Raw genomic sequence first — 22821 nt, 5'->3', positions numbered from 1 at the left:
ACATTTTGAGTAAACTTCTTTTTCTGGGTTAGAAGTGGGAGCACGTCCAGCTCTCCGGTCTCCACTAAAATCCCATACAGCAGGCCCAGGTCTCTCATGTTCTTCTGCACATCTACAGACCATTCTGATGAGCTGACGTATCTGTAAGTCCTTGCGACATGATGCGTCATACATTAAATATGACGCATCATTGGTGTCGCAAGGAGTGCGCGGTGAGAAGTGACGCATCGCTGTTTTCACGCAGCGATGCGACACTTTTCATAAATGAGGCCCCAGCTTTCTAGTTTTCACTAGCCAGTCAGTGCATGTGTCTCCTTGACACTCCCTAATCAATGAGGAAAAAGTTCCCAGCGGCAATCCTTCCTACTTTTATAGCACATTCTCTTTGCCTTATTGCAAGCTATCCCACAGTGCATTATTTTGAGCACATGCAATATGTCAGACTCTTTTTGCCCCGAAAAGTAGCTTCTGTTCTCCTCAGCTACACAAACCTTGTTTTGAGTCATATCCTCTACTCTGGTGCCCAACTGGCTATAAAGGGCTTAGGGAACACATAGAATTGATTCCCTAGTTCTCCCTTTGCACTTAACTCAGAATGTTTATGCCCCATACTGGCCCCTTTCAAGTTAATAAAGTAAATGGATACCCCCCCACCCCAGCTGTCCTTCCTGAGCTGAAATCTATCACATACATCACAACCAGGTGTTGCTGGGAACAGGCTTAAGTCAATGTTTCTACTCCGGGAACAGTCTTCACATCTCCTAAAGGGTAAGTAATGGCAGGCCCATCTGCAAGAAGGCTAACCCTTACTAACCTATGGAGGCCTAGGCAAATTCATTTTTAAATGCCACTTTCCCTAAATGTTTATTAAAAATCTAGCTTTACTATTGCATTGGAATGTTACTAAACATTAAACTAGTGTTTGATTTTATTCCAGTATTTTGTTCCAAACTGGCGATTTACAGGATTATGGTTCTATTCTGATCTCTACCATAGCTTCAGACCTTTACTGTGAAAATAGCTTCTGGGGGCTAGTCACTGTAGGTACATGCCAACAAGAAATATTTGAAAGTGCCTCTTTTAAATACGAGGCACCCTACCGTGATGGCTACAATGCCTACTTAGGAATGGCATTTAATATTTAAAAGTAGTGTTAATTCCTGTCAAACAGGGTTATTTTGACAGATTTGCTTGCAAGTGTAAAGCCTGCAGTAGTCAGACTACACAGGTAGGCCTGAAACCATGTATCCTTTTAGCCTTCCATGTTCTGCAGTCTACATGTGACATTTAGCTTTTCCATAACATTAATGTATTTCTTGCACCATATACAATAGCCTTACTGGGAAGTTGAATGCGCCAATTAGGAGTTAGCTAGTTTAACAATGAATTAGGTGACAGAGCACATACACTGGGGACTGGACAGCAGTGTACCAGTGTGCCAAGTTAAGAAACCAGCAGCATCAGTCCCCCAAAAATGAGCATGAGTACGCAAAAAGAGGCACTTTCTCACAAATGCCATATCGAACATAAAACACAAGTTTATAGTTGAACAAATACCAATTTAACAATTTTGCAATTAAGTACAACAACAACTTCCCTCCCTGTACCCTACCACTAAACTAACAAAGACAATATGCTAGTCAGCAGCTCTCATAATGCAGTTCTGAAGGGGGATGGGCAGATTTCAATCAGACCAGTTCTCGATTGTATGTTAAATAACCCAGCCCACTGTTTGGCATAACCTGTATAAGCAGCAACCTGCAATGTAATTTTGAGCTTTTAATTAGTGAGAACACTTGCTTCCTTAATACTCTGCCATATGACTTTCTTCTCACACAAATAACCTTAAATTGCATTTTACACCCAAATTAATATATACATATGTGTCTGTAAGAAATAATTAAATATGTTGAGAAATTAATTGTCGGTTATATTGCTGATTGTATTGAACTTCATGTTGTTACCTCATGAAATACTTTGGTGACTGATACTATTCTCCATAAGCACATCAGGGGAGCCCAGGATAAAATTCCTTGTTAAGCAGGGACACCTCTCTTCTATTAAATGGAATACTGTTTCATTGTTCTTACCTGGTATATTTTGATATCGGGAAAATGAATGTGAGGTCCATTAATGCATCGTCCGGCAGAAACAGTTGACAGTCCATCCTCTTTACAGCAGTGTCTTTCTCTTGAGGTAGCTGCTACCTAATTGTTTGAGTCCTTTTGGAGAAAATATTCTGTGTTTTGATAATTGGTATATTGTGTTGTGGAGTTTGTGAAGTAGCATTAAGGGGCTGATTTAGACTTTGGCGGATGATGTAATAGAGCAGATGGGATATCCATCACAATTGTGACAAAGTATCCCACCTGTGAACTCTAAAACCCAAAGTCTTAAAATGCAATTAAATGATAATTCATATTCAACTGGTGTAAAACAATGCAGCTATGAATTGAATGTAATCACTTTTTTGTCAACTTTTGAAATTGTCAACAAACTTTCAGCACTGTTACAGTTGACACAATTTGTTTTTCAGATACTGATTTTTACCCCGATAGAACTGATTCAAGCACACAAGGTATGTAAAAATAATTATCCAGTTTGCTTTCCTCCAGCTCTTTTGCATCATCAAACTCATATTCATAAATAAGATATATCTATATACTTTCTTCCATGGTGTATTCTAAATGTCAATACGAAACTCTTTTGGGACACCTTTAGCCTTCAAAACTATGTTTATTTCCCCTAATTAATGACCAGTTCCATTTATGTCTGAGGTCAATCACCAGGATATCACCATTATCTTAAAATGTTGCTGGTTGCTATGATTGCATATTTTTACCTAAAAGTGGGATGGTATGAACAGTTTTGACCCATCATTACATTCACCCTGTATGTGCAATCGTCTGTTTGGCGTACAGCAAGTATTCACATGAACTTCTGCAGTGAAATATAATAATTTGTTACCTAAAGCACTCAAATAATAACCTACTGATTTAGAAGGAGAAAAAAAGCAGTGCAATCCATGTAAGTTCAATTTATTGTTGTCAGTATTAACAAGATATATCATTCCAAAGTCTATTTTTAACTTGATACATTTGAAACAATAAATCTATTGCTCTTTTTTCATATTAGTTTTCTCCAAACTGTTCTCTTTTCATATTTGCTTTTATAGCTGAACAATGTTACTAGAACAGAAATTAGCGCAACTGACTAGCTCTTCAGTAGTTTTTCATGTTAAAGCCTGAATAGGTTATAAAAGAATCATGAATCATGTACATTTTTATAGATTCCAGATGCTAATTTAAAGAATAAAGGCCATATTATCAAGAAAGGGCGATACATTATCGCCGCATTTATCAGCAGGAAACTGCAGCTAAAGCAGCAATAATGGGCTTGATAATATGGCCTTGTGAATTCCCTTAGAAGCCCAGGTTCTGGTTTTAACCTCTTTCTTGATAATACGGCCCAAGGTTTCCACATAAATGGAAACAGGAATTTCCCATTGCTTCTTGGCTGTCAAAGTATAATGTGGCCTGAATTTCAGTCAATAATCATCAGATCAGGATATTACAATTTGAATATAAGTACATTTCTTGCTTTCTATTTCATAGTTTAAAAGAAATGAGGTTAGTTTATTACAAACTAGGATCTTTTTTGAACTGCAGCACTTCAAATTACCTGTTAGGAGTGCCAAAAAAATAGGAACAAAGGGGAAAAAGAGAATGTCAAAATGAAGGCTGCAATTAAATGAAACGTACCTCGATTTCACAGACTGTGGGAGAATGACAAGTTGTTCAAGTCCCTTAAAAGGGTGGATTTATGTTATTCTCCATTACACAAATGGAACATGGTACATCATACAATATGATGATGCCAGTGAAGCTATTCAGATGATGCATTCACTAAGGGGAGTTCCCTCATTTCCATTGTTGCCTGTGCCGTACTAAAGATGGAACCACTGTTTTGCCTGGCATATGTCTCATTATAGAACATTTAATAAACATACAAGTGACAACAGTCTCAATGAATTTAAAACATACATCAGTGTACTGGTATATGTTTTGTTCACCTTTTGATGCACAGGGATAACATTTTCAAGGTGACAATTACCTTCTTATGGACCTTCTACGGGTGCAAGAATAAATTACACCTTGCTGGTCATAGTGACCACTTGTGAATCCAGTATTGGAATAGTCTTGTACTTAGCCAGGCAGCTATACTGAGACTTCCCTGTTTAGCTGTGCTGCAGTACCCCACACCTAAAGGTACTCTTATGGTTTTGGTTAAGTGAGAAAGAATACCATTCTATATTATGGGCTTCATACTACCTTTAAAGCCTTGGTGTATTTGCATGTGTTATATTTATTGTAAATCACAAGGCTGCCAGGTCTACTGCCTCTTGATACATTTTAGTGCTTAGTGCCAAAGTCTACTGATAAAGAGCTGTCCCAAACAAACAGGACTATTTATAGTGGTAACTTACACCTGTGAGTAAATTACACATGTTTGCTCTTACGCTTTTGAGTAACTTTAGTACTTCTGGCCATTTACTATTTATGAGTGTAAAGTTACTCAAAAGTGCAACTCCAGCACCACCCTTGGCAAATCACTGACACTGCAACCCCCTTCCATAGAAAATGAAGGAGTCAGGAACTTAAAATAGAACCATATAGGAAATAATGTTAATAAATTGATCAATTAATTTTACAAAATTTTATATATATATATATATATATATATATAAAATACATTTAAGGTCAAACATTTAAATATGAATAACATTAGAAATATTTGTAACTTTAATTTATTTAAAAAACTATGAAATTAATGTGACTTAATATTATACATAAATAACTTTTTTAGTATATTTAAATTAATTACATATTTTATTCAAGATTAGGTTAAAACTACTGTAGCTTTTTATTTTGTTCTACATTTAACAAATATATGACATTTACATTAATATTTATGATAACATATTTGTACTAAATCTTTCTAATTTAATTTACTTTTACAATTTGCTATATACTTGACCATAGGGAGATTTCCAACTGGTGATTCATAATTGATAGAGGAACTAATTCTCTCCTTCATATCTCTACAAGCATCAAACTTTTTTTAATCCTGCCAGCGGGCCTCTTAATAAAGGAAAATATTAGTGCCATCCAATAGAAATTTTTAATATTAGATTTCATCTCCTTATAAATTGCTCCCTTGACAATGAAGATAGAGCTCCTCCACATAGGGAGGGTATGGTGAGGACTCAATGATGAAGCCTACCACCAGAAATTATGATGGGTGAATGCCACTTTTAAAACAAATAAAATGACCTTCTGGTATGCATATGAAATCATAAAAATTATTAGAGTGGGTTGTCTTTCTTTTTGATCTTTTATACGTCTTACTAAATGGACTAAATATAGGATGGCATACTTGCCTTTGACACAATATCCATGCTATAGTGGTATGACTTGCACTTTTCTTGCCTATGCCAGAAGAGAACAGGATTATTTGGTATGAGTGTATTTTGATTTTTGTGATTATATTTAGTTGTACCTCTCCCCTAGCCTAAACCCCTTGCATGCGGCCGCGATTCTGCGCCAGTGGGGCACTTCTACAGAGTGAGCGGGTTCATGACGGCCCCCAGCCTTCATTAGCACACGCCCACCGTTCTGCAGGACGGACGGGGGCCGTCATCAGCATGCAAGGACTCATTCCCCTTGTTTAACTAACCTTAACATACAGAATTAATTACAGTACGATTTTTCAGATTCACTCTATACAGCCTGAAGAAATGCAATCATTGCGGATCCCATTCCAGAAATACATATACGTTTCAGTTTGTGCTTCTTTACCAAACCTGAGTAACCGTAGTCAGGTAGCACAGTGTTAAACATACATATGTATGTAAGACCGTATCTTCCTAAGTTTGCATGTCTGTCTTCCCCTGTCCATGAGTTAAACCTGTGTTCTCCTGTCATTAGTTAGGGTCTGTCTTCACAGTGCCAGTTTCAATGTCTTTTTGCACATGAGTATGTTTATGGTAGTACATGCTTCAGTTGTTCCTGGTTTCAGTGAAACTGTCCAAGTCTCTCTGTTCAAGTTTACTTTTTCTGTCTTCATGTTTCAGTCTGTTTCCCTGTCTATGAGTAGCCTATGATTGTGCTGGGCATTATTATTATTATTATTATTATTATTATTATTATTATTATTATTATTATTATTATTATTATTATTATTATTATATCTGTATATCAGCGGGCTGAGTGATTTTTTGATCACCGATGGCTAGGACCTACCAAAGGTGGGATCCATCTCAAATTGTTTCAACACTGCCATATTCAGATAACGTCATTTTAGCCCACACCTCCAATGGTGCGAGAAGCCTCATTGATAATTTTGTTAAGTTCATGGACAATCTAGGCCACAAAACAAACATCTCTAAAACAGGTTATGTGGTCTGTGGGGTTACCCACGTCATAAAGCCAGGCAAATCACTACCAATGGAAAATCTATAGCAAGATTGAAGGATTTCTCATATCGGGGGTGACTTTCGACACAAGGAGATCTTGGTTATCTTGTATTTCACACAGGCATATCAGTTTAAATCAATCTGTGGGGGCAGTGTTTGACTGAGCAAGAAAGGTAGGAAACAAACCAGTGCTGTCTATTTTGGAAATCTATAAATGCAAGTACACCCTAGTTTTATCGTAAAGGGCAGCCATCTGGGACTACATAAAATGTGCTAAACTGCAACAGGAGGGAAACCACTCCTGTAGGCACCTCTTAGGGCTCCTACCATCTTGTCTGTATTTTGTATATAGATGGGGAGTTGGGCCCCACTTATATTGAGGACTCTATTTAGTTAGCACCACTCCTCCTCTGGATTTCCATTTGGGAAAACGAGCAGGCTATCTTTAATTGTATAGTCATTTCTGATTGTCTAGTCTGAGGGTGTAGGGGAGGGTGTCATAAAATTGAATGGCTAATCTATATTAAGAGAATTTCCGAAATATTGGACAGACCTGAATTGTTTACCTCCCCTCACATGATAGTTGCAAGAGATGCTGAAGGTGTCAAAAGTGTATTTATGTCTTTTTATAGGGCAAAACGAGAAGAGGAAGACTATAAAAAACCTACTGTTAGGAACTTTGTCATGATTCAGACCTGTCATGGTACAGAACCCTATTTAGATTTTGTGAAGAATACCTGGGAATGGCTGTAGTTCGCTTAGGCACTATTATAAGTCATCTAGGTTTCCCCCTTGGTCAATATTACTAGGTGCCTATTTTAATTTGTCCGTGGGATGAGGTGTCCCCTCAGTCTCTGGCACGTTTTATATTTTTCTGCAAGTACTATGTACTAGGCGCAAATCTTTAATCCCAATTTTGAAAATCAAATAGATTTTGTCAGTACAGACCGGTACTTTACTTTTTGTGTATGTTATCCACTCCTTTGGTGTGTTCTTCAGTTGGTAATTTTTTTAACCAATTCAATTACCTTGTAGGGAAAAAAACGTGTTAACCAGTATGTTTTTAACTATTTTAATAATTATAAAACACTTGCGATTTATTACGATATTTTTGCTTTGCTGTATTTGGGTTATTAAATTGTTTTTTTCTTTTATGACCTTTGTTTAAAATTCAAAATAAAAATTGATTGATTTATACTGATTCATGGCATGTGGATTTGTTATACAAGGTGAGCCTAGATTTCAAATTCATTACCTTCAGTAAGTAGCTGATCAATTGATAATGTGGTGAAGACATTTGATTATATTGCTAGGCTGAGAAAATCACATATTGACTTTGGGTTGATATCAGAACAAAAGTTATTTTCACAAAAACCTCAACTGGTATAAAGCATAGCAGATTTTTTGGTGTTTTAACCAACTTCTTATAATGGTTATGTGGATGAAATGCAAGTATGAATGGGAATGGAAGTTTCTTTGTCTTGGTGGATAGATTATGGAATAAACTCTTACTAGTAATCAGACAGCAACAGACAATAATATGGCTCTTTTCTCTTGTTGAATAACTTTCAGTCTGTTTGGAGCAATATAAATAAAATAAGTAAACAATTTAATACATAGGTATTTCTTGATGTACCTAAAATATGGCTGATATGTTACATCAATGTATGTTGTTCACCCACAGAAGTTTCTCAACCACAGTCACTATATAATCAGGCTCATACTGTCACCTATCCTAGGACAGAAAGGTGAACATCATTAAAAGTCTGTGAGCTGCTCCTCCTAATTTCCTGAATGATCTTATGTGAATCTTCCATATGTTATTAACATCTTATAAAGGAATTACCAAAACAGAAACTACTTAGCAACTAAAATATAAATGATTCACATTTAATTTCATTAAAAAACATTTTGTTGGATCTCGGAAATATATGGCATGAGTCAAATGATGGGCATCTATGTCGTATGCCGACACGTATTTCACTTGATGTCCATCTATTTTCTTTGTCTACCTTGTTTTGCTTTTGAGTTTTTGATTTTTGAAAGCTGAAATTTGGCACTGAGTCACTGCTTTCTTCTAACAAAAAAGATTCGCAGTGGTGGCAGACTAGTGTTTCTGTCTTAAAATGGCGTTCAACTCCTGCATGGTTAAGCCACATTGCACTTAACTCAAAGGATAGAATGAGTGGAAATGCAAAAGATGTTGTTCAAATGAATGATGATCATGAAGGCTTGTTTGAAGAGAGCTCTCAACTTGGCCTTAAAAACATGGTTTAGTATGCAGACATCAATTGCTATGAAGTACAGAAGCAGTTATGTCATAATTGCAAAATTGCAAATGTACTGTCACAGCAATACATCAAAACTGTCAAACTTACTTTCAATGAAGGTACAATAACTAAGTCATATTTGCTGCCTTTTTATTGACACCCCTACTGTCTTCACACCTGTTCATTTCTAGACTTTATATAAGGCTGCCATCACTTTTATTCTAGGGTTTGTATAAGGCTTCCTGTCACCACAAACAATTTAGTTGTTGTATTTATGACAACAATTGTTTTCTTGATCCATTTAGTTTCATTGGGGTAACTGTAACTGTAAACATACAATGTTATTTCAACATGGGTCCAGGGCCTCCAGTCCCACTGACATGGGACAATCTTGTAATAACTGGTGACAACTTCCAAATGCACATACTCAAGTGTATTTTCCTTACTCCTATCAGACTCATTCTGCACCTCTCCACAAGCAGTACTATACATTGTGTTCTGTCCTCTTCAACCCCAGAAATTACCATAGAGCATGCTTGGTGAACCAGGCCACCACCAGCAAATCATTAACATGGCTTTCTCGACCTGCCGTCACTCTAAGACACCTACCTTCATATGACCACCCATCCCCCAAATACATACAAAAATCTTACCACACCTGACACTTCCAAAGATACACACATACCTTGTATCCTGCATATTCCCCAAAATACACCACATTCCTTGCATTCTGTTCCTCTTTCCAATCCCTAAAGTATCCCCATAAATGACAGAGTTGCATTCTCATACCTATAGACATATACCTGGGATTTGTTCCCCACCCATCCATACATTAATCAGACATGGCACTCTGACCTACTTCTAAACACATACCTAACTCTCTCTATAACCTCACTTCCCCGCCTTTAGCCTTGAGAAAGCCCTGCTTGTCATCCCTCAGGCAAAACACGTGCCGGCTGCCTTTCTGTCTCTGCACATGACTTCAAATAAAAAGAAAAGAATAACACCGACGAGTGCTAATTTTCTCAGCATATATATATATATATATATATATATATATATATATATATATATATATATATATATATATATATATATATATATATATATATTTGTGTGTGTGTCTGTCTGTAGTTGTATAAGTCTGTGCCTGTGAGTATACATGTGTGTTTGGGAGTAATGAGCTGTGTGATTGCTTTCATGCTCTTCTGTATATGGAGTTCAGGGGTAGTTGAATGCCCAAATTCAGTTTTCGATGTCGTATATGTATATATATATATATATATATATATATATATATATATATATATATTATCTCGCCTTCACTCCACTCCAAACACGGAAAGAACGAACGTGGACCCAATATTTGTGCAAACTCTTTAATTAGCTATTGCCACCATTACGCGTTTCGGGATATATATATATGCTGCTCACTCCGTTTCGTGACACTGTTTCACTCCAAAAACAACGGACGCAGACCCAGATTTGGTGCCATGCTATTTTATTCTGTAATAACGCCCTGCACCACCGCCATGACGCGTTTCGGGCAACACAGTACCCTTGATCACATGATGCGCATGTGGAGTGCTTCCCATATTTAAAGTGACAGTGCAAGTGCAAAGGTTACCACGTCATAGGCATAAACATGAAAAACATACTCAGTCATTTCCTGATTGTCAACAGTCAAATCAACATCCCTTTACAATTATGCTATATATGATGAATGTTCATGAATAAATATTATCAACATTTCTTATGATACATATAAATAAGCATAAAATATTGTAAAAACATTTTTTTTTAAACCTCATAGTGAGTTCTTTAAAAAAAGAATATAACAAACCATAGCTTCTTCGCACTAACCACAATCAATTACATAATTGTTTGGGTATTAAATTATGTGCAAAATTTGCAAAAAAGGGAGATGTAAACACAAGACTGAGAGAGGGAGAGACCTGTGGGTAGTTCTCAAGTTTAGGTGGAAAGCAGCTCCTGTTAGAGCACTCTCAACACCAGCGACACTCTAGATCTGCTCACCTCAAATGTCTGTTTTTCTATCAAAGTTTTTAAGCATAGGATTAGCACAGTGCCATCCACGCCAAGATAAAAAAGGACAAAGTCTTTTGCCATTTCTACAGCAAAGTCTTTAAGCATAGGACTAGCACAGTGCTGTCCTTGCCGAGCTGTAAAATGACAAAAGCCATTGATCACTCCAGGCACATTACAGCTTTGAATTGGTAAAATACCAACTCAAGCCAACCTGGAATGAGTAAAAGCAACCCCTGACATAGGAGCACCCAGTATAAGTCAAAACAAAACCCTTTCAGGCATAGTGACGCATAAATTATGCAAAAAAAGAAAGAGAGAACTCTGGGTAGTTCTCAAGTTAGGGTGGAAAGCAGCACCTGTTAGAACACTCTCAACACGAGAGACACTCTAGATCTGCTCACCTCAAATGTTTGTTTTTCTATCAAAGTCTTTAAGCATAGGATTAGCACCTTGTCGTCCACGCAGAGATACAAAAGGACAAAGGGCCATATTATCAAGAAAGGGCGATACATTATTGTCTCTTTTATCGGCGGGAAACTGCCGCTAAAGCGGCGATAATCGGCTCGATAATATGCCCTTGTGAATTCCCGTAGAAGCCCAGGTTAACACCAGAACCTGGGCTTCTATGGAAATTCACAAGGGCATATTATCAAGCACATTATCGCCGCTTTAGCAGCAGTTTCCTGCCGATAAAAGTGGCGATAATGTATTGCCCTTTCTTGATAATATGGCCCAAAGTCTTTTGCCATTTCGACAGCAAAGTCTTTAAGCATAGGACTAGCACAGTGCTGTCCTTGCCGAGCTGGAAAATGACAAAAGCCATTTATCCCTCCAGGCACAGTATTACAGCTTTGAATTGGTAAAATACCAACTCAAGCCAACCTGAAATGATTAAAAACAAACCCTGACAGTGTTTCGCTCTAATTAGAGCTCTTCAGAGAGGTATAGCTTTGTTCAGACACAGGGGAGCACCCAGTATGAGTCAAAACAAAACCCTTACAGGCATAGAGTGACTCATAAATTATGCAAAAAATAAGGGGAGAACCTTGGGTAGTTCGCAAGTTTAGGCGGAAAGCAGCTCCTGTTAGAGCACTCTCAGCCCCAGCGACACTCTAGATCGGCTCACCTCAAATGTCTGTTTTTCTATCAAAGTTTTTAAGCATAGGATTAGCACAGTGGCATGCACACCGAGATAGAAAAGGACAAAGTCTTTTGCCATTTCTACAGCAAAGTCTTAAAGCATAGGACTAGCACATTGCTGTCCTTGCGGAGCTGTAAAATGGCAAAAACCATTTATCACTCCAGGCACAGTATTACAGCTTTGAATTTACTCCAGGCACAGTATTACAGCTTTGAATTCAAAGCTGTAATCTGGTGTCTTACTATAAATTTGGGTCTCCAGGGAGGAAAGTAGGAATTTTGTTACAAAGCTTCTGAATTGTGCAAATGGCATAATTCATTAAATCCTTTGGAAATGCAACTTATTTTAGATTGTACAATAGCAGAAAAATAGATGTACTTGAAAATTCAAGCTAAAGTACAACTATATTCAAGTCTCTTGAATTTTGCCAAGAGGTGGTTATACCTGTGAACAATGTGCTTTACAAATGATCATACACCCTCCTTCAGTAATCTAGACACTATTATTTAGGAAAGAAATAGCTGAAAATTATGACTATATTGCCCTTTTGCTTTATTTTGTCCACTAGTTCAATTTATAAAATATGGGTTTCTGTAATACACGTATAAATGCCATTCTCTAATTTCTTTATAATTGGAGACTTCTGAGCCACCTAATCGCTAAATATAAATAAAAAAACTTCAGAACTCAACTGTTATAAGTTATTACATTGGAGTTCTGATGTCACATTGCTAGAGCCAGAGTCAGTATCCAAGGTGAAAGGCAGGTCAGGTCTTGGAGCATAATTGAAGCAGCTGTTTAAAGCAACAAATACAAAAGAGCTTTTCTCTATTTATGACCACGTATTATAATGGATAAAGTACCCCCTTGTGGGAACGCAGGTCTGATAAACAGGCGCGGAGGCTGAAGATAGGTGCGAACAGGCTGTTTATTTATAATAGGCTTAAGGTCAGGGGAAACAAAAGTTTGTGCGTCACTGTATTCTTCTTCCGGCATTTCTTCCTCTTGAACCAGGGCTGTTGAGGCTGTTGTTCCAGGCGCCTCATCATCGGAGTCCACAGGATTTCCCCGGAGGCTCATAAAAGACGCAAAAAGAAAGGGGCAGTCAGAACACTAGTTCCTAAAGTGACTTAAGGTGTAAAACCGTCACCACACCAGACAGTGTTTGTTATCGGGCCTTTCCTTTGGGCACGTGAATCAAGAAGGGTGTTAGTGTTGAAGAAAAGAACGTAAACTAAAGGAAACAGGTCAACACCACCTATTAGGATGAACAACTGAAAAGAACGTAAACTAAAGGCAACAGGTCAACACCACCTATTAGGATGAACAAACGAGTATTAAAAAAAAAAATCATGTACCATGTCAGGATAAGGATTGGAACGCTATGCTGTGCTCAGGCAGGTTTTATGTACAAACATTGGTCAAATAAGGTGCATCAGTGTCAGGATATGAGTCAAGGTATTGTACTTTAAGGCATGCTTTCTGTGCGCTTTCACCTTCCCGTGCCCCTCCTGTTACCTCCTCCTCTCTATCTCCCGAATTCCACCCGCCAACTCCCGTAACACCCTCACTCACCGACCCTGCTGTAACTCTCCTGAGTTACGGCTGCTCTCCAGCATCCTCCGGGGGACTCCACCAGTCCTCACACCACGGCTCGTCCAGCTCCTCTTCCGAAACGTCTCCTCTCCGGGCTTCCTTCACGCCGGTCTGGTCAGGGTGATTCCTCTCGTCGGCTTCTCCTTCTGGCGTCTTCTCATCCTTCCCCGCTCTCCATGACTGCCCGCCCTCCTCTTCACGATGCCGGCCTTTCATTCGTTCCCCATAGCTACTTCTGGGGTTGCTCCCAACCCCTTCCGGGTCCCGACTGCCGGTTCTCTGTATAGACACGGAAATACGGCATGGAGGTTGAGAATCCGGATCAAGATTCTTTTGGTCGACCCGGCTCCCTCGTACCTCCGGGTGACAACAGGAAGATTCTGCCCATGGTGCTACCTCAGTGAGTCCCTCCTCACACCCCTGACATACATGATAAGGATATTGCAAGTCACCTCTGAGTTCCATGACCTTATAAAGGAACTCGGCTTCGGTCTTCTTCCTCTATATGGTTATGAAATTCTTTGAACACTTTTAATATTCCTGCAAACTATGGCAGGGGGGTACTTTATCCCTTAAAGCATATGTTTTTTTATCTCATCAAAGTCGACATACATTTTTTTATAACTAAAAGCAAATTAATTGTGTTATAACTAGCAACAAAATAAATTGATGAAATCATTTTCAAAATATTTATTGCCGGCACTTCAGTTATGTAGCGCCTTTTATGTACACTTACTTAAAACTGATAGCACACACTGAAAAGAAAGCCTCTTGAAAATTAGCCTCATGCAAATTTTAATGAGAAGAGTACTAATATTACAAAATGGTAAAAATACTGTAATAAATTTAAATAGCATAACGACGCACAGTACCTGAACATATTTTTCTACTGTATTTTACTCATCACTTTAATAGACTTAAAGTCAAATATATGTATATGTGTCTGGACAATGAGGGTGCAAGCATGGTGTTGGTCTGCTATTTCCATCATTGCCATTTTTGAATCTGATACCAAATGCAAGATGTAGTTACATCAACTATCAAAAATAGGTAAACATTATACTTCTGGAACGATTATCAGGTTTGTGCCTTTGACCTAGCATCTGTAAAAGTATGCCCGTACCAGAAACAGGCAACATCAAGGTAGAAGCTTTAAAACAAGTATTGGCAAAGCCAATTGGTTGTGCATGTGTGATCTATTGACTTTGCCAATGCCTTTTTGGGGATTCTCCCCCAACATCAGGCTATTTCCCGGCTCTGTGCCGCATCATCAAAAAAATATATTTTAAAAAGTGCAATGACGCTGCTGCTGATGGTCTCATCGTTTCTCTGGCACACGCATGTGTGCTGACATTTGCATGTGCAAACATCAGAACACATATGCGCGTCAGCAGAATTACGCATCTGCCATTTGCTTACATTTTTTATTTATCCATCCATGATGAGAGACAACACTTGGATTAGTAAATTAAAAAATTACGATTTTTTTATGGCAAAAGTGTAAATGTGAGGGGTGGGCGTGTAACGGAGGAGCAAATGGTGGAGCAGCTGGGGCAAGGAGGTGAAAAGCATCGTATGGGGGGAGACTGCAGTGCAGGGTGGGGAGAAGCACACATGGAGGAAAGAACAACACAATGCACAAGGATGGGGGGGAGAGGAACACAGAACACAGGGAAGTAAACCACTTGAGAGAGCGAGTAGCACATGAAAGTAACTTTGACATGGGGAGCAAGCTAACGAGATGGACACTAACGTTAGCCAACTGTAAGTAGTCCTTGGTAAGCCCACACAACGTCTTTGAAACCAGACAGATTGCATTGTGTTGTAGGCTCGACCTAACACATCCTAGCATCAGTAAACACTGTTGGAGTTCATTATGGACAATGTAGGATGCAACTATTGAGGTTTTCATGTACAGCATGTCCCTTGAGTTAGTTTTTCTAGGATGAAGCAACGTGTTTGTAACAAACTATCACATGTGCCGGGTTGGTTAAATTAATTAGCACAGTTTTCCCAATTACATTCGTGGTTTTTATTTGAAATACTGCTAGATACACTTGCGTATCCATACACCTCCAAATTATTGTGTGTATGTAAGGACTGACCCTTGTAAGCCAGAGTGCTATCTATCAAAGTTTCTTTTCATTTCTTTTATATTTTGCAATTCTTAGAGGTTTTTAATGGTATGCTAAAACCGTGATTTATTTGTAATAAATAGTCTCCCTTACCAAGTAAATGTTCGCACACGCCTGTTTGTGCCAGTGAGCAAAAAGTCCTCATTATGAATGTCAATTAATTTTAGACTAATTTGGAATATATTGAGGAGGAAAAGCAAAAATGCAATGAAGCGGTAGTCCCCAAGGTTGCAGACATTATCACTAGATAATTACCTGTCGGTTGCAGTCAGACTCCCAAAGGCAGGGTTCAAACGTAGAAGGAGGTCAAGGGCAATTATCATTGATAGCTCTTATTAAGCGAAGACCCATATTTAAAACATGGCACGTTAAAAACAATACTCAGTACTATGAAGACAAATCTGCTGACAGCAACCACTTTGGAATTTGGAAAGTAGTGCATGCAGCTAAATGGGTTAAGAGCTCAGCTGTTTTTAATCAAATTTACAATATTGGCAAACACTCGATTTTTAAAATATTTACTAAACCACTGAGTCAGGAATTTGCTCGGCATTGTACACTCTCACCCCTTCTAACATTTCACCTTTTTACCTATCTGACGAGGCTTAATGATGCAGTAGTGTGTGGCTCATTATAGATTGAACAATAAGGCTTATTGGCACTACTGACTTTGAAGTGGTTATTTTCAGTGTGCAAAGTGATGCTTAGGAAGTTCCAAATAGATCTGGCTGGTAGTAGGAAAGGCTGGTAAGGGATGCTCAACGAAAGATAAATGACTTACACTGCACTCTATGACAGGTTCAGTTCCTGCCTGTTATAGTGTTGAAGCTCAGTATTTAACTGTGAAAATCAAAAGGTCAATGACATCACTGAAATAAACAATTCGCTCTCAGCACATTTGTTTGCAAGAATTATTGGGAACCCAATCAGAATGCAATCACAATGCAATATACGTGCAGCACGGAGACCTCAGCAAAGCTTACTGAGTGCCCAATTGGCATGACAGTTCAGAGACATTTTATAGGCAGAGAACTCTACCGGATGGGCATCAGAGCATACGTAACCTAGATCAGAATATGTCCTGCTGGACCAATCAATGATTTTAATCTTGGTCATGGGAGGCCTGAATAAATCCAATTGCATACCCCTGAACTAGTTTTAACTCACATTTATTTTTTGTTGAACATCCTTTACCACACTGACTTCACTTAAGGTATTTAGTATACCTCTTGGACACAAAAAGATCCCGGAGCTCCTCCCTCTCAGAGAGGGGATTATTGCCCGAACTATGGCTAAATTGATAGTGCGAGGAGGTTGCCGTATGATGAAGCATGCCACCTGCTGGTGGGTGAGGGAAACCGCCCTTTAAAAGGGACACCCACTAGCTTCATCCAATACAGCAGACCCAGGGCTTCTTTAGTGTCTTTTGTTGTCATTTGGGGTGATAATCCCTGCTGGTCTTTAGACCTCTGGCCCCACCCTTATTTGTGTATTGTTAGTATAAAAAGCCGACCACCAAATCTGGCCCATTTATACAGCATGTCAGACTGGTGTTCCAAACTTTGGGAGCTCTAATAAGAGATATTTTGTGCTTTTTTTCTTAGTAAACGATGCACGTTTCTCAATGTTAAGAGCATTGAATCAGTAATACGCCATGAATGTTATCCAATGAAGAGAAAGTATATCCGTTGCAATATGCTCATATTTTCTTAGCCTCTGTAGTGCCTCACGGGTTTTCTACCCCATAAAGCTGTTTCACATCTATATCAGAATGAGTTGGATAATTGATTGGGTTACTCAACAATCCCGACTTTGCAGATACAAATATAGCAGATGTGAAACTCTGAACATACAATTGTTTTCAGAGTTCCAGAAAATTGTGTGGTATGCCATAATTCTGACGGCAAATGGCAAGGGTCTTTTGTCTTTTTACCAAATGAAAGACAGAGACATCCCATATTTATAAATCTAGGAACTCTGTATCAGAATGCAATATGTGAAAATAATTTCTTTTATTCAACCAAGATCCATAGACAAGTGATTCCTGCTCATAAAATCAGCAATTATCCATGTGTACATCTTAAAGTTAATTCTCAGGAGGAGGTTGCATGTCAAAATAAGAGCACTAAAGAATATTGTGCCATCCCTATTGACTAATAAAATATCACGGAGGAAAGTGTTAGACCTTACAGCCTTAGGGTGGTCTTCCCCTAAACCTTTTAACTGCTTGCCTCATATGTTGCTAATTCCTTTTTGTTGGCTTTGGGACTCTGAGCACTTTACCACTGCTGATCAGTGCTAAAGTACATGTGCTCTGTCACCTAAGCATGGTTTAATTGATGTATTCACAATTGGCACATTTAGTGTACTTATAAGCCCATAGCAAAGTGCACTTAATGTGCCCATGGCCTGTAAATTAACTGCTACTAGTGGGACTGCAGCACTGCTTGTTTCACCCATTCAAGTAGTTCCTAAACATGTCTTAGGCCTGCCACTTGCAGAGCCTGTTTATGCAGTTTACAACACCATGTCGACTTGACCTTTAAAGTCCCTTGTCATTCCTTACACTCCCCTTTTATTTCATATACGTCACCTGTAAGGTAGGCCATAGGTAGCCCACAGGGCAGGGTACAATGTAATCAAAAGGTAGAACATGTCCTATTACCTTTTACATATCCTGGTAGTGAAAAACTCCAAAAGTCGTTTTTCATTACTGTGAGGCCTACTTCTCTCATAGGTTAACATTGAGGATTTCGTATTACATTTAATAAGCTGTAATTCCTAATATAGAGAACGTAGTTCTGTCCTGTTTAGTACCTATGGGATGGTAATGACAAAACCTCTTTAATGGTAAAGTTGGTTTTATTGTTACTATTTTGAAAATTCCCCTTTTAGAAAAAGAAAGCATTTTGTTGTTCTTGGCCATTTAGTGTCTGCTGCCTGTATCTGATCACTGGCTGGGTTGGGTGACAGCTGGACTTAGTGTTTTCCCTCTAGATAGCCACACACAAAGAGAACTGACTTGATGCATCTTCCTGGGAGGATAGGAGGGAAGAGCTGGGCACAGACTCACACTTAGACCTGAATAGACTGTGTCCTATCCAAACAAAGGGGTGCATACCTGCCCTCTGTAGTGAGTCTGAAGCCAGGGCATTAAGAAGGGGCCTCTGTGCACTTCAAAGACCCTTCTTTAAAGTCACCCCAACTTAAAAGGCACAACTGATATACATACTGGATCTCAGGCAAAACCAACTCCGTACACTTTTAGACCTGAACCCGCTGTGCCAGGAAGAACTGCTGTGCTTAAGGACTGTCACTACACTGCTGCTATGGAAGGCTGCTGCCTTGCTGTTTTGCCCAGCTGCCTGCTGCTCTCTCTGACTGGGTAAAGACTGATACTCAATCACTAAAAGTAGATTGAATCCAAGGGCTAGCTGACTAGTCTCATGTTCTAAGACTCTGAGACTTCAAAGTCTTCCACCCTGCTCATGGACTTGACCCATTGGTAGTGGACTCAGGTGCTTGCTCCAGCGCAACCTACGCCTCCTCTGCTGTGAGACCAGAATTGAAGCATTGTCACTGTTGTGGGAACAGAATTGGTACATTTCACTTGGAACCAGTCTATTGCCATTGGAACCAATGCATCACTGCCACTGCAGAGATATGTATGTATCCCCTCGACTGCGTGGAGAAACCTGGTGCATTGCTTTCGAAATCATTGCAACTCAGAACGTGAATGTTGTCTTCAGTATCAGCTCATCACCATCATTGCATGGAGGAAATGGAAACATCACCTCAATTACGGGGTCAACATCGATGCATCACTCGACTGCACCCCGCACCTGCGAGCGGACCACAATTTACTTGGAGTGAACACCAAGAGTGTTGCTTTCACATTTCACAAATGTCCCCTAGATGTCTACTTCTGACAGATATTTTCAGCAGGAGCAGATGGTGGACTTTTCCAGCAAATATAAAATTATGAGATTGCAGACACAAACGCCTTCCATCTATCTTCCTCATGTCAGTGAGCACATAAATATAGCTTAAATGGTGCTCACACCAAGACTGAAGTTAGCCTGAATATGGTCATGAATAGTATAGCTTTCAATGTAATTGTGCACCTTTGATGTTAATATACTCACTAGTTTTGCAGGGAAACGCAGCAGGGAGATTGCATGAAAATTTACATAATCAAATGGGGAAGGAAAGGTATAAAGCAACTACTGACTTCTTGGACACTCTTGCAAGTTTGTGACAGTGCTTAGTGGGATTTGATAGGCTGGTTTCCCCAGATATACATTTTTTGAAAAAAGAGCTATGGTTTCATGGCCCTTCTGACCATGGTAGTAATTGTAGCTCTGATATCACCAAGCAGAGTATTTCCTTGTCTCAAAATGAACATTAAGAGAATTGTAGGTCACACTCACACCTTGGTTTTCCTGGGATGACTGAGGTTAGTGCGTTGTTAACACAGGCAGAAATAATAAAGGCACAGTAGCCGAATGATGAACTTACGGCAAGGCACCGTGGCCAAATAATGAACATACTGCATTCATGAAATATGTTGCTTACTGTTAAAATAAGCAGTCAGGTGTTGTGTGTGAATGAAGAGAGAAGGGTTATTATTTTCTCTTGGAGCACAAGACCTATCTGTGTAATGAAGGGGGAGAAATGATAGAAAAGTGCACAAAATAATTATGGGTTATAGGTTGCCCAGTCAGGGGAGGGGGTAGCATAACAACAACAAACATTAGAGAGGTGTACACATCAACCTATCCAGTGCAGCAACGGATTGTTGTGTGCATGTAGACCAAAAGAAGATGGACATCAGAAAAAGCTTAAGATTCCAAATGGCAACATGGGCAAAGCAGAGATGCTGTCAAATAATGTCATGCTGTCAAAGTGGCAAGAATGGGAATTGGTGACAAGAGCAGTAGCCATGCACCACGTTTTTAAAGACAAGGATACTGTCTACTGCTGTAAAAATACAACTCCTGAGCAAGGAAGGAAGTGGAAGAACAATCAAAGTTGGCAACCTAAGAAGAGACTGCAAATCTTCAAGTGTCCACATTTCACTTTTGTTTCCTGCTACACCAAAGGAGGCCAAACACTTGAGAAAGAGTTCACAACCCATGTCCCTCTCGTGTTTCAGCAGTCTCCCTAACGCGTGCAATCCCTAGTCGCGCCATTTCTGAGACGCTAGCCAGAATGCCATTCCGTACAAGCGAGGGTGAGCGATTAAATGCTTATTAGGTTGCTTCTCTGGCTGCACAAGAATGAATCCATTTACTCTTGCTCGTCCGTTTACTTGTCCTCACCACACAAACCAATACTTAGATCCCAGGCACCCTTGCCCTTTGTAGTTTTACATGAGAAAGCATTCTCCTCCCTTTTGGAATATCCTCTCACACAACTTTCACTTTCATTATTAGTGCGAAAGTATTCTGCGTGATTTTTAAGGCTCGTTTTTGCCTTTTTTAATGGCTTAATATTATTTTGTTATCTATCTTATTAAAGAAAGTGTTCCCTAGTTAGCTTCTCCAAATATACGAATAGGAAGTGTTCGCTTAAAGATGGAAGCTAAGTTATCTATACAGATTAGAAAAGGACAACACGAGATGCTCCAAAATTCAAAAAGGCTGCCTTTTAAAGAACAAAACAAGCCAGAATCCAATTAGTGTGTCTTTATTTACTTTATATTTCATGACTCTCTCTTTTGTATCAGACGTGGGGGGTATTAAAAAATCACTGATAACATTGTTTTACTATGTGCAGAAGTTTACACCAGGCTTCCCTTAAAAATGTCTGCATCTTTCCTCTTCTAAAATGTTACCTAAAATAAACACAATGCAGTTCCCAAGAATGTGTTCAACCTCAGTTTCTTATATAAAAAAATCACTGAAAACTGCCCTCCTTTTATATTGCCGACTTTGGTCAAAAAAAGCTTTCACTTTATTTGTGTGCGAATCTTGGGTGCGTACAGTCTGTCAACACACAAGCACAGTTGTGGAATAGCTGGAAAACAACGGGTTAGTGCCCCAAGAAGCACTATTGAATACCCAGCCCATAGGCTACAGAGATTTTTTTTCTGTATATAAACATATATAAACTCCGAGTTTACGGGATCCTTTGGTTCAATATCAGGAGCGGCCCGTGCAGGTAAGTGTGGAGAGGCCGGGTTGGGGGGAATTCGACAGACGACCAAGAGGGAAAATTAAATAAATAATTAATTGTCCCCCATTGTCGTCTGTCGAAATTCCCAAACCCACCGGGCCCCACCGCTTTTATCTGGGCGGGATACTTCTGATCAATATTCAGATGCTCAAGTGACTTCCGTTGATGGATTACTAATAAAACAGCTGAATATTGAACCAAACGATCCTGTAATCTTCGAGTTTATACTTGTTTAGATATAGAATCCATCTCTTTAGCCCGCGAACTGTGGGTTCAGTAGTGCGTCGTGGGACTGATAACCCGTTGGTTTCCAGCAATTTCACAAACCTCAGTTGCTTGTCATGCCTCTCCGAATACATTTTGCCTTATCTGTGTGTCACTAAGTCACAGCAAGCTGCTTCTGCAATACAATTTAAGGTATGAATGCAAAGCTATGTTTTCTATAGTGTGTGCATGAGTTGAGATGATATGTTAAGATTTCTTGTGCGCTGTGAATTGAATTTTACTTTTGCTTATCATAACATAAATTTGGATTTTTATAAGTAGATGGAGAACAGCAATCATGCGACCATGGTCTCATGAAACGTGCTGGCGTAGACTTGCGTGAAGACTGCATGCATGACAATGACTGAACGTTGACTCTGTGGGCACGCAAATCTACAATGGAAACAGGAACATTAATCAGAAAAGTAATCTTGTGCATCCAGCGTGGGCTCCCTCTGCAGCCAGACAGCAATTTTCCTGATCAACAGAGTAACACTCTGGAGCACTGAAGATCCAACATGCCGCGCTCGTTCTGCTCTCAAGGAAGACTTCACTAAGGAAACTGGATCCTAGCTGTGACCTCCTGCTGGAAAATAATGTACCTTGTCTATGGCATGCATGGGTGTCTGCCTCCAGCCAAATGGCTATTTAGAAGAAACAACAGTGATAATTGATATCTCTTTTCAAAACAATTCCAAACTTTTAACAAATCGG

At 39.2% G+C, this 22821-nt stretch overlaps 1 protein-coding gene across 1 annotated transcript in view; it reads left to right on the top strand.

Annotated features, from left to right (window-relative positions):
• LOC147662776 (uncharacterized) overlaps positions 1-22821 on the top strand; it is a 589669-nt gene that overhangs the window by 280582 nt on the left and 286266 nt on the right. Inside the window, exon 4 of the mRNA XM_086950910.1 lies at positions 2537-2578. Coding sequence (XP_086807036.1) covers positions 2537-2578 — 42 coding nt within the window. The remainder of the gene's footprint in view (positions 1-2536; positions 2579-22821) is intronic.

Source organism: Lissotriton vulgaris, unplaced genomic scaffold, assembly GCF_964263255.1.
Source record: "Lissotriton vulgaris unplaced genomic scaffold, aLisVul1.2 SCAFFOLD_355, whole genome shotgun sequence".
In the NCBI taxonomy this organism is placed as follows: domain Eukaryota; kingdom Metazoa; phylum Chordata; class Amphibia; order Caudata; family Salamandridae; genus Lissotriton; species Lissotriton vulgaris.
Note: the sequence above shows the minus strand (reverse complement) of the source record. Positions and strands in the feature narration are given on the sequence as shown.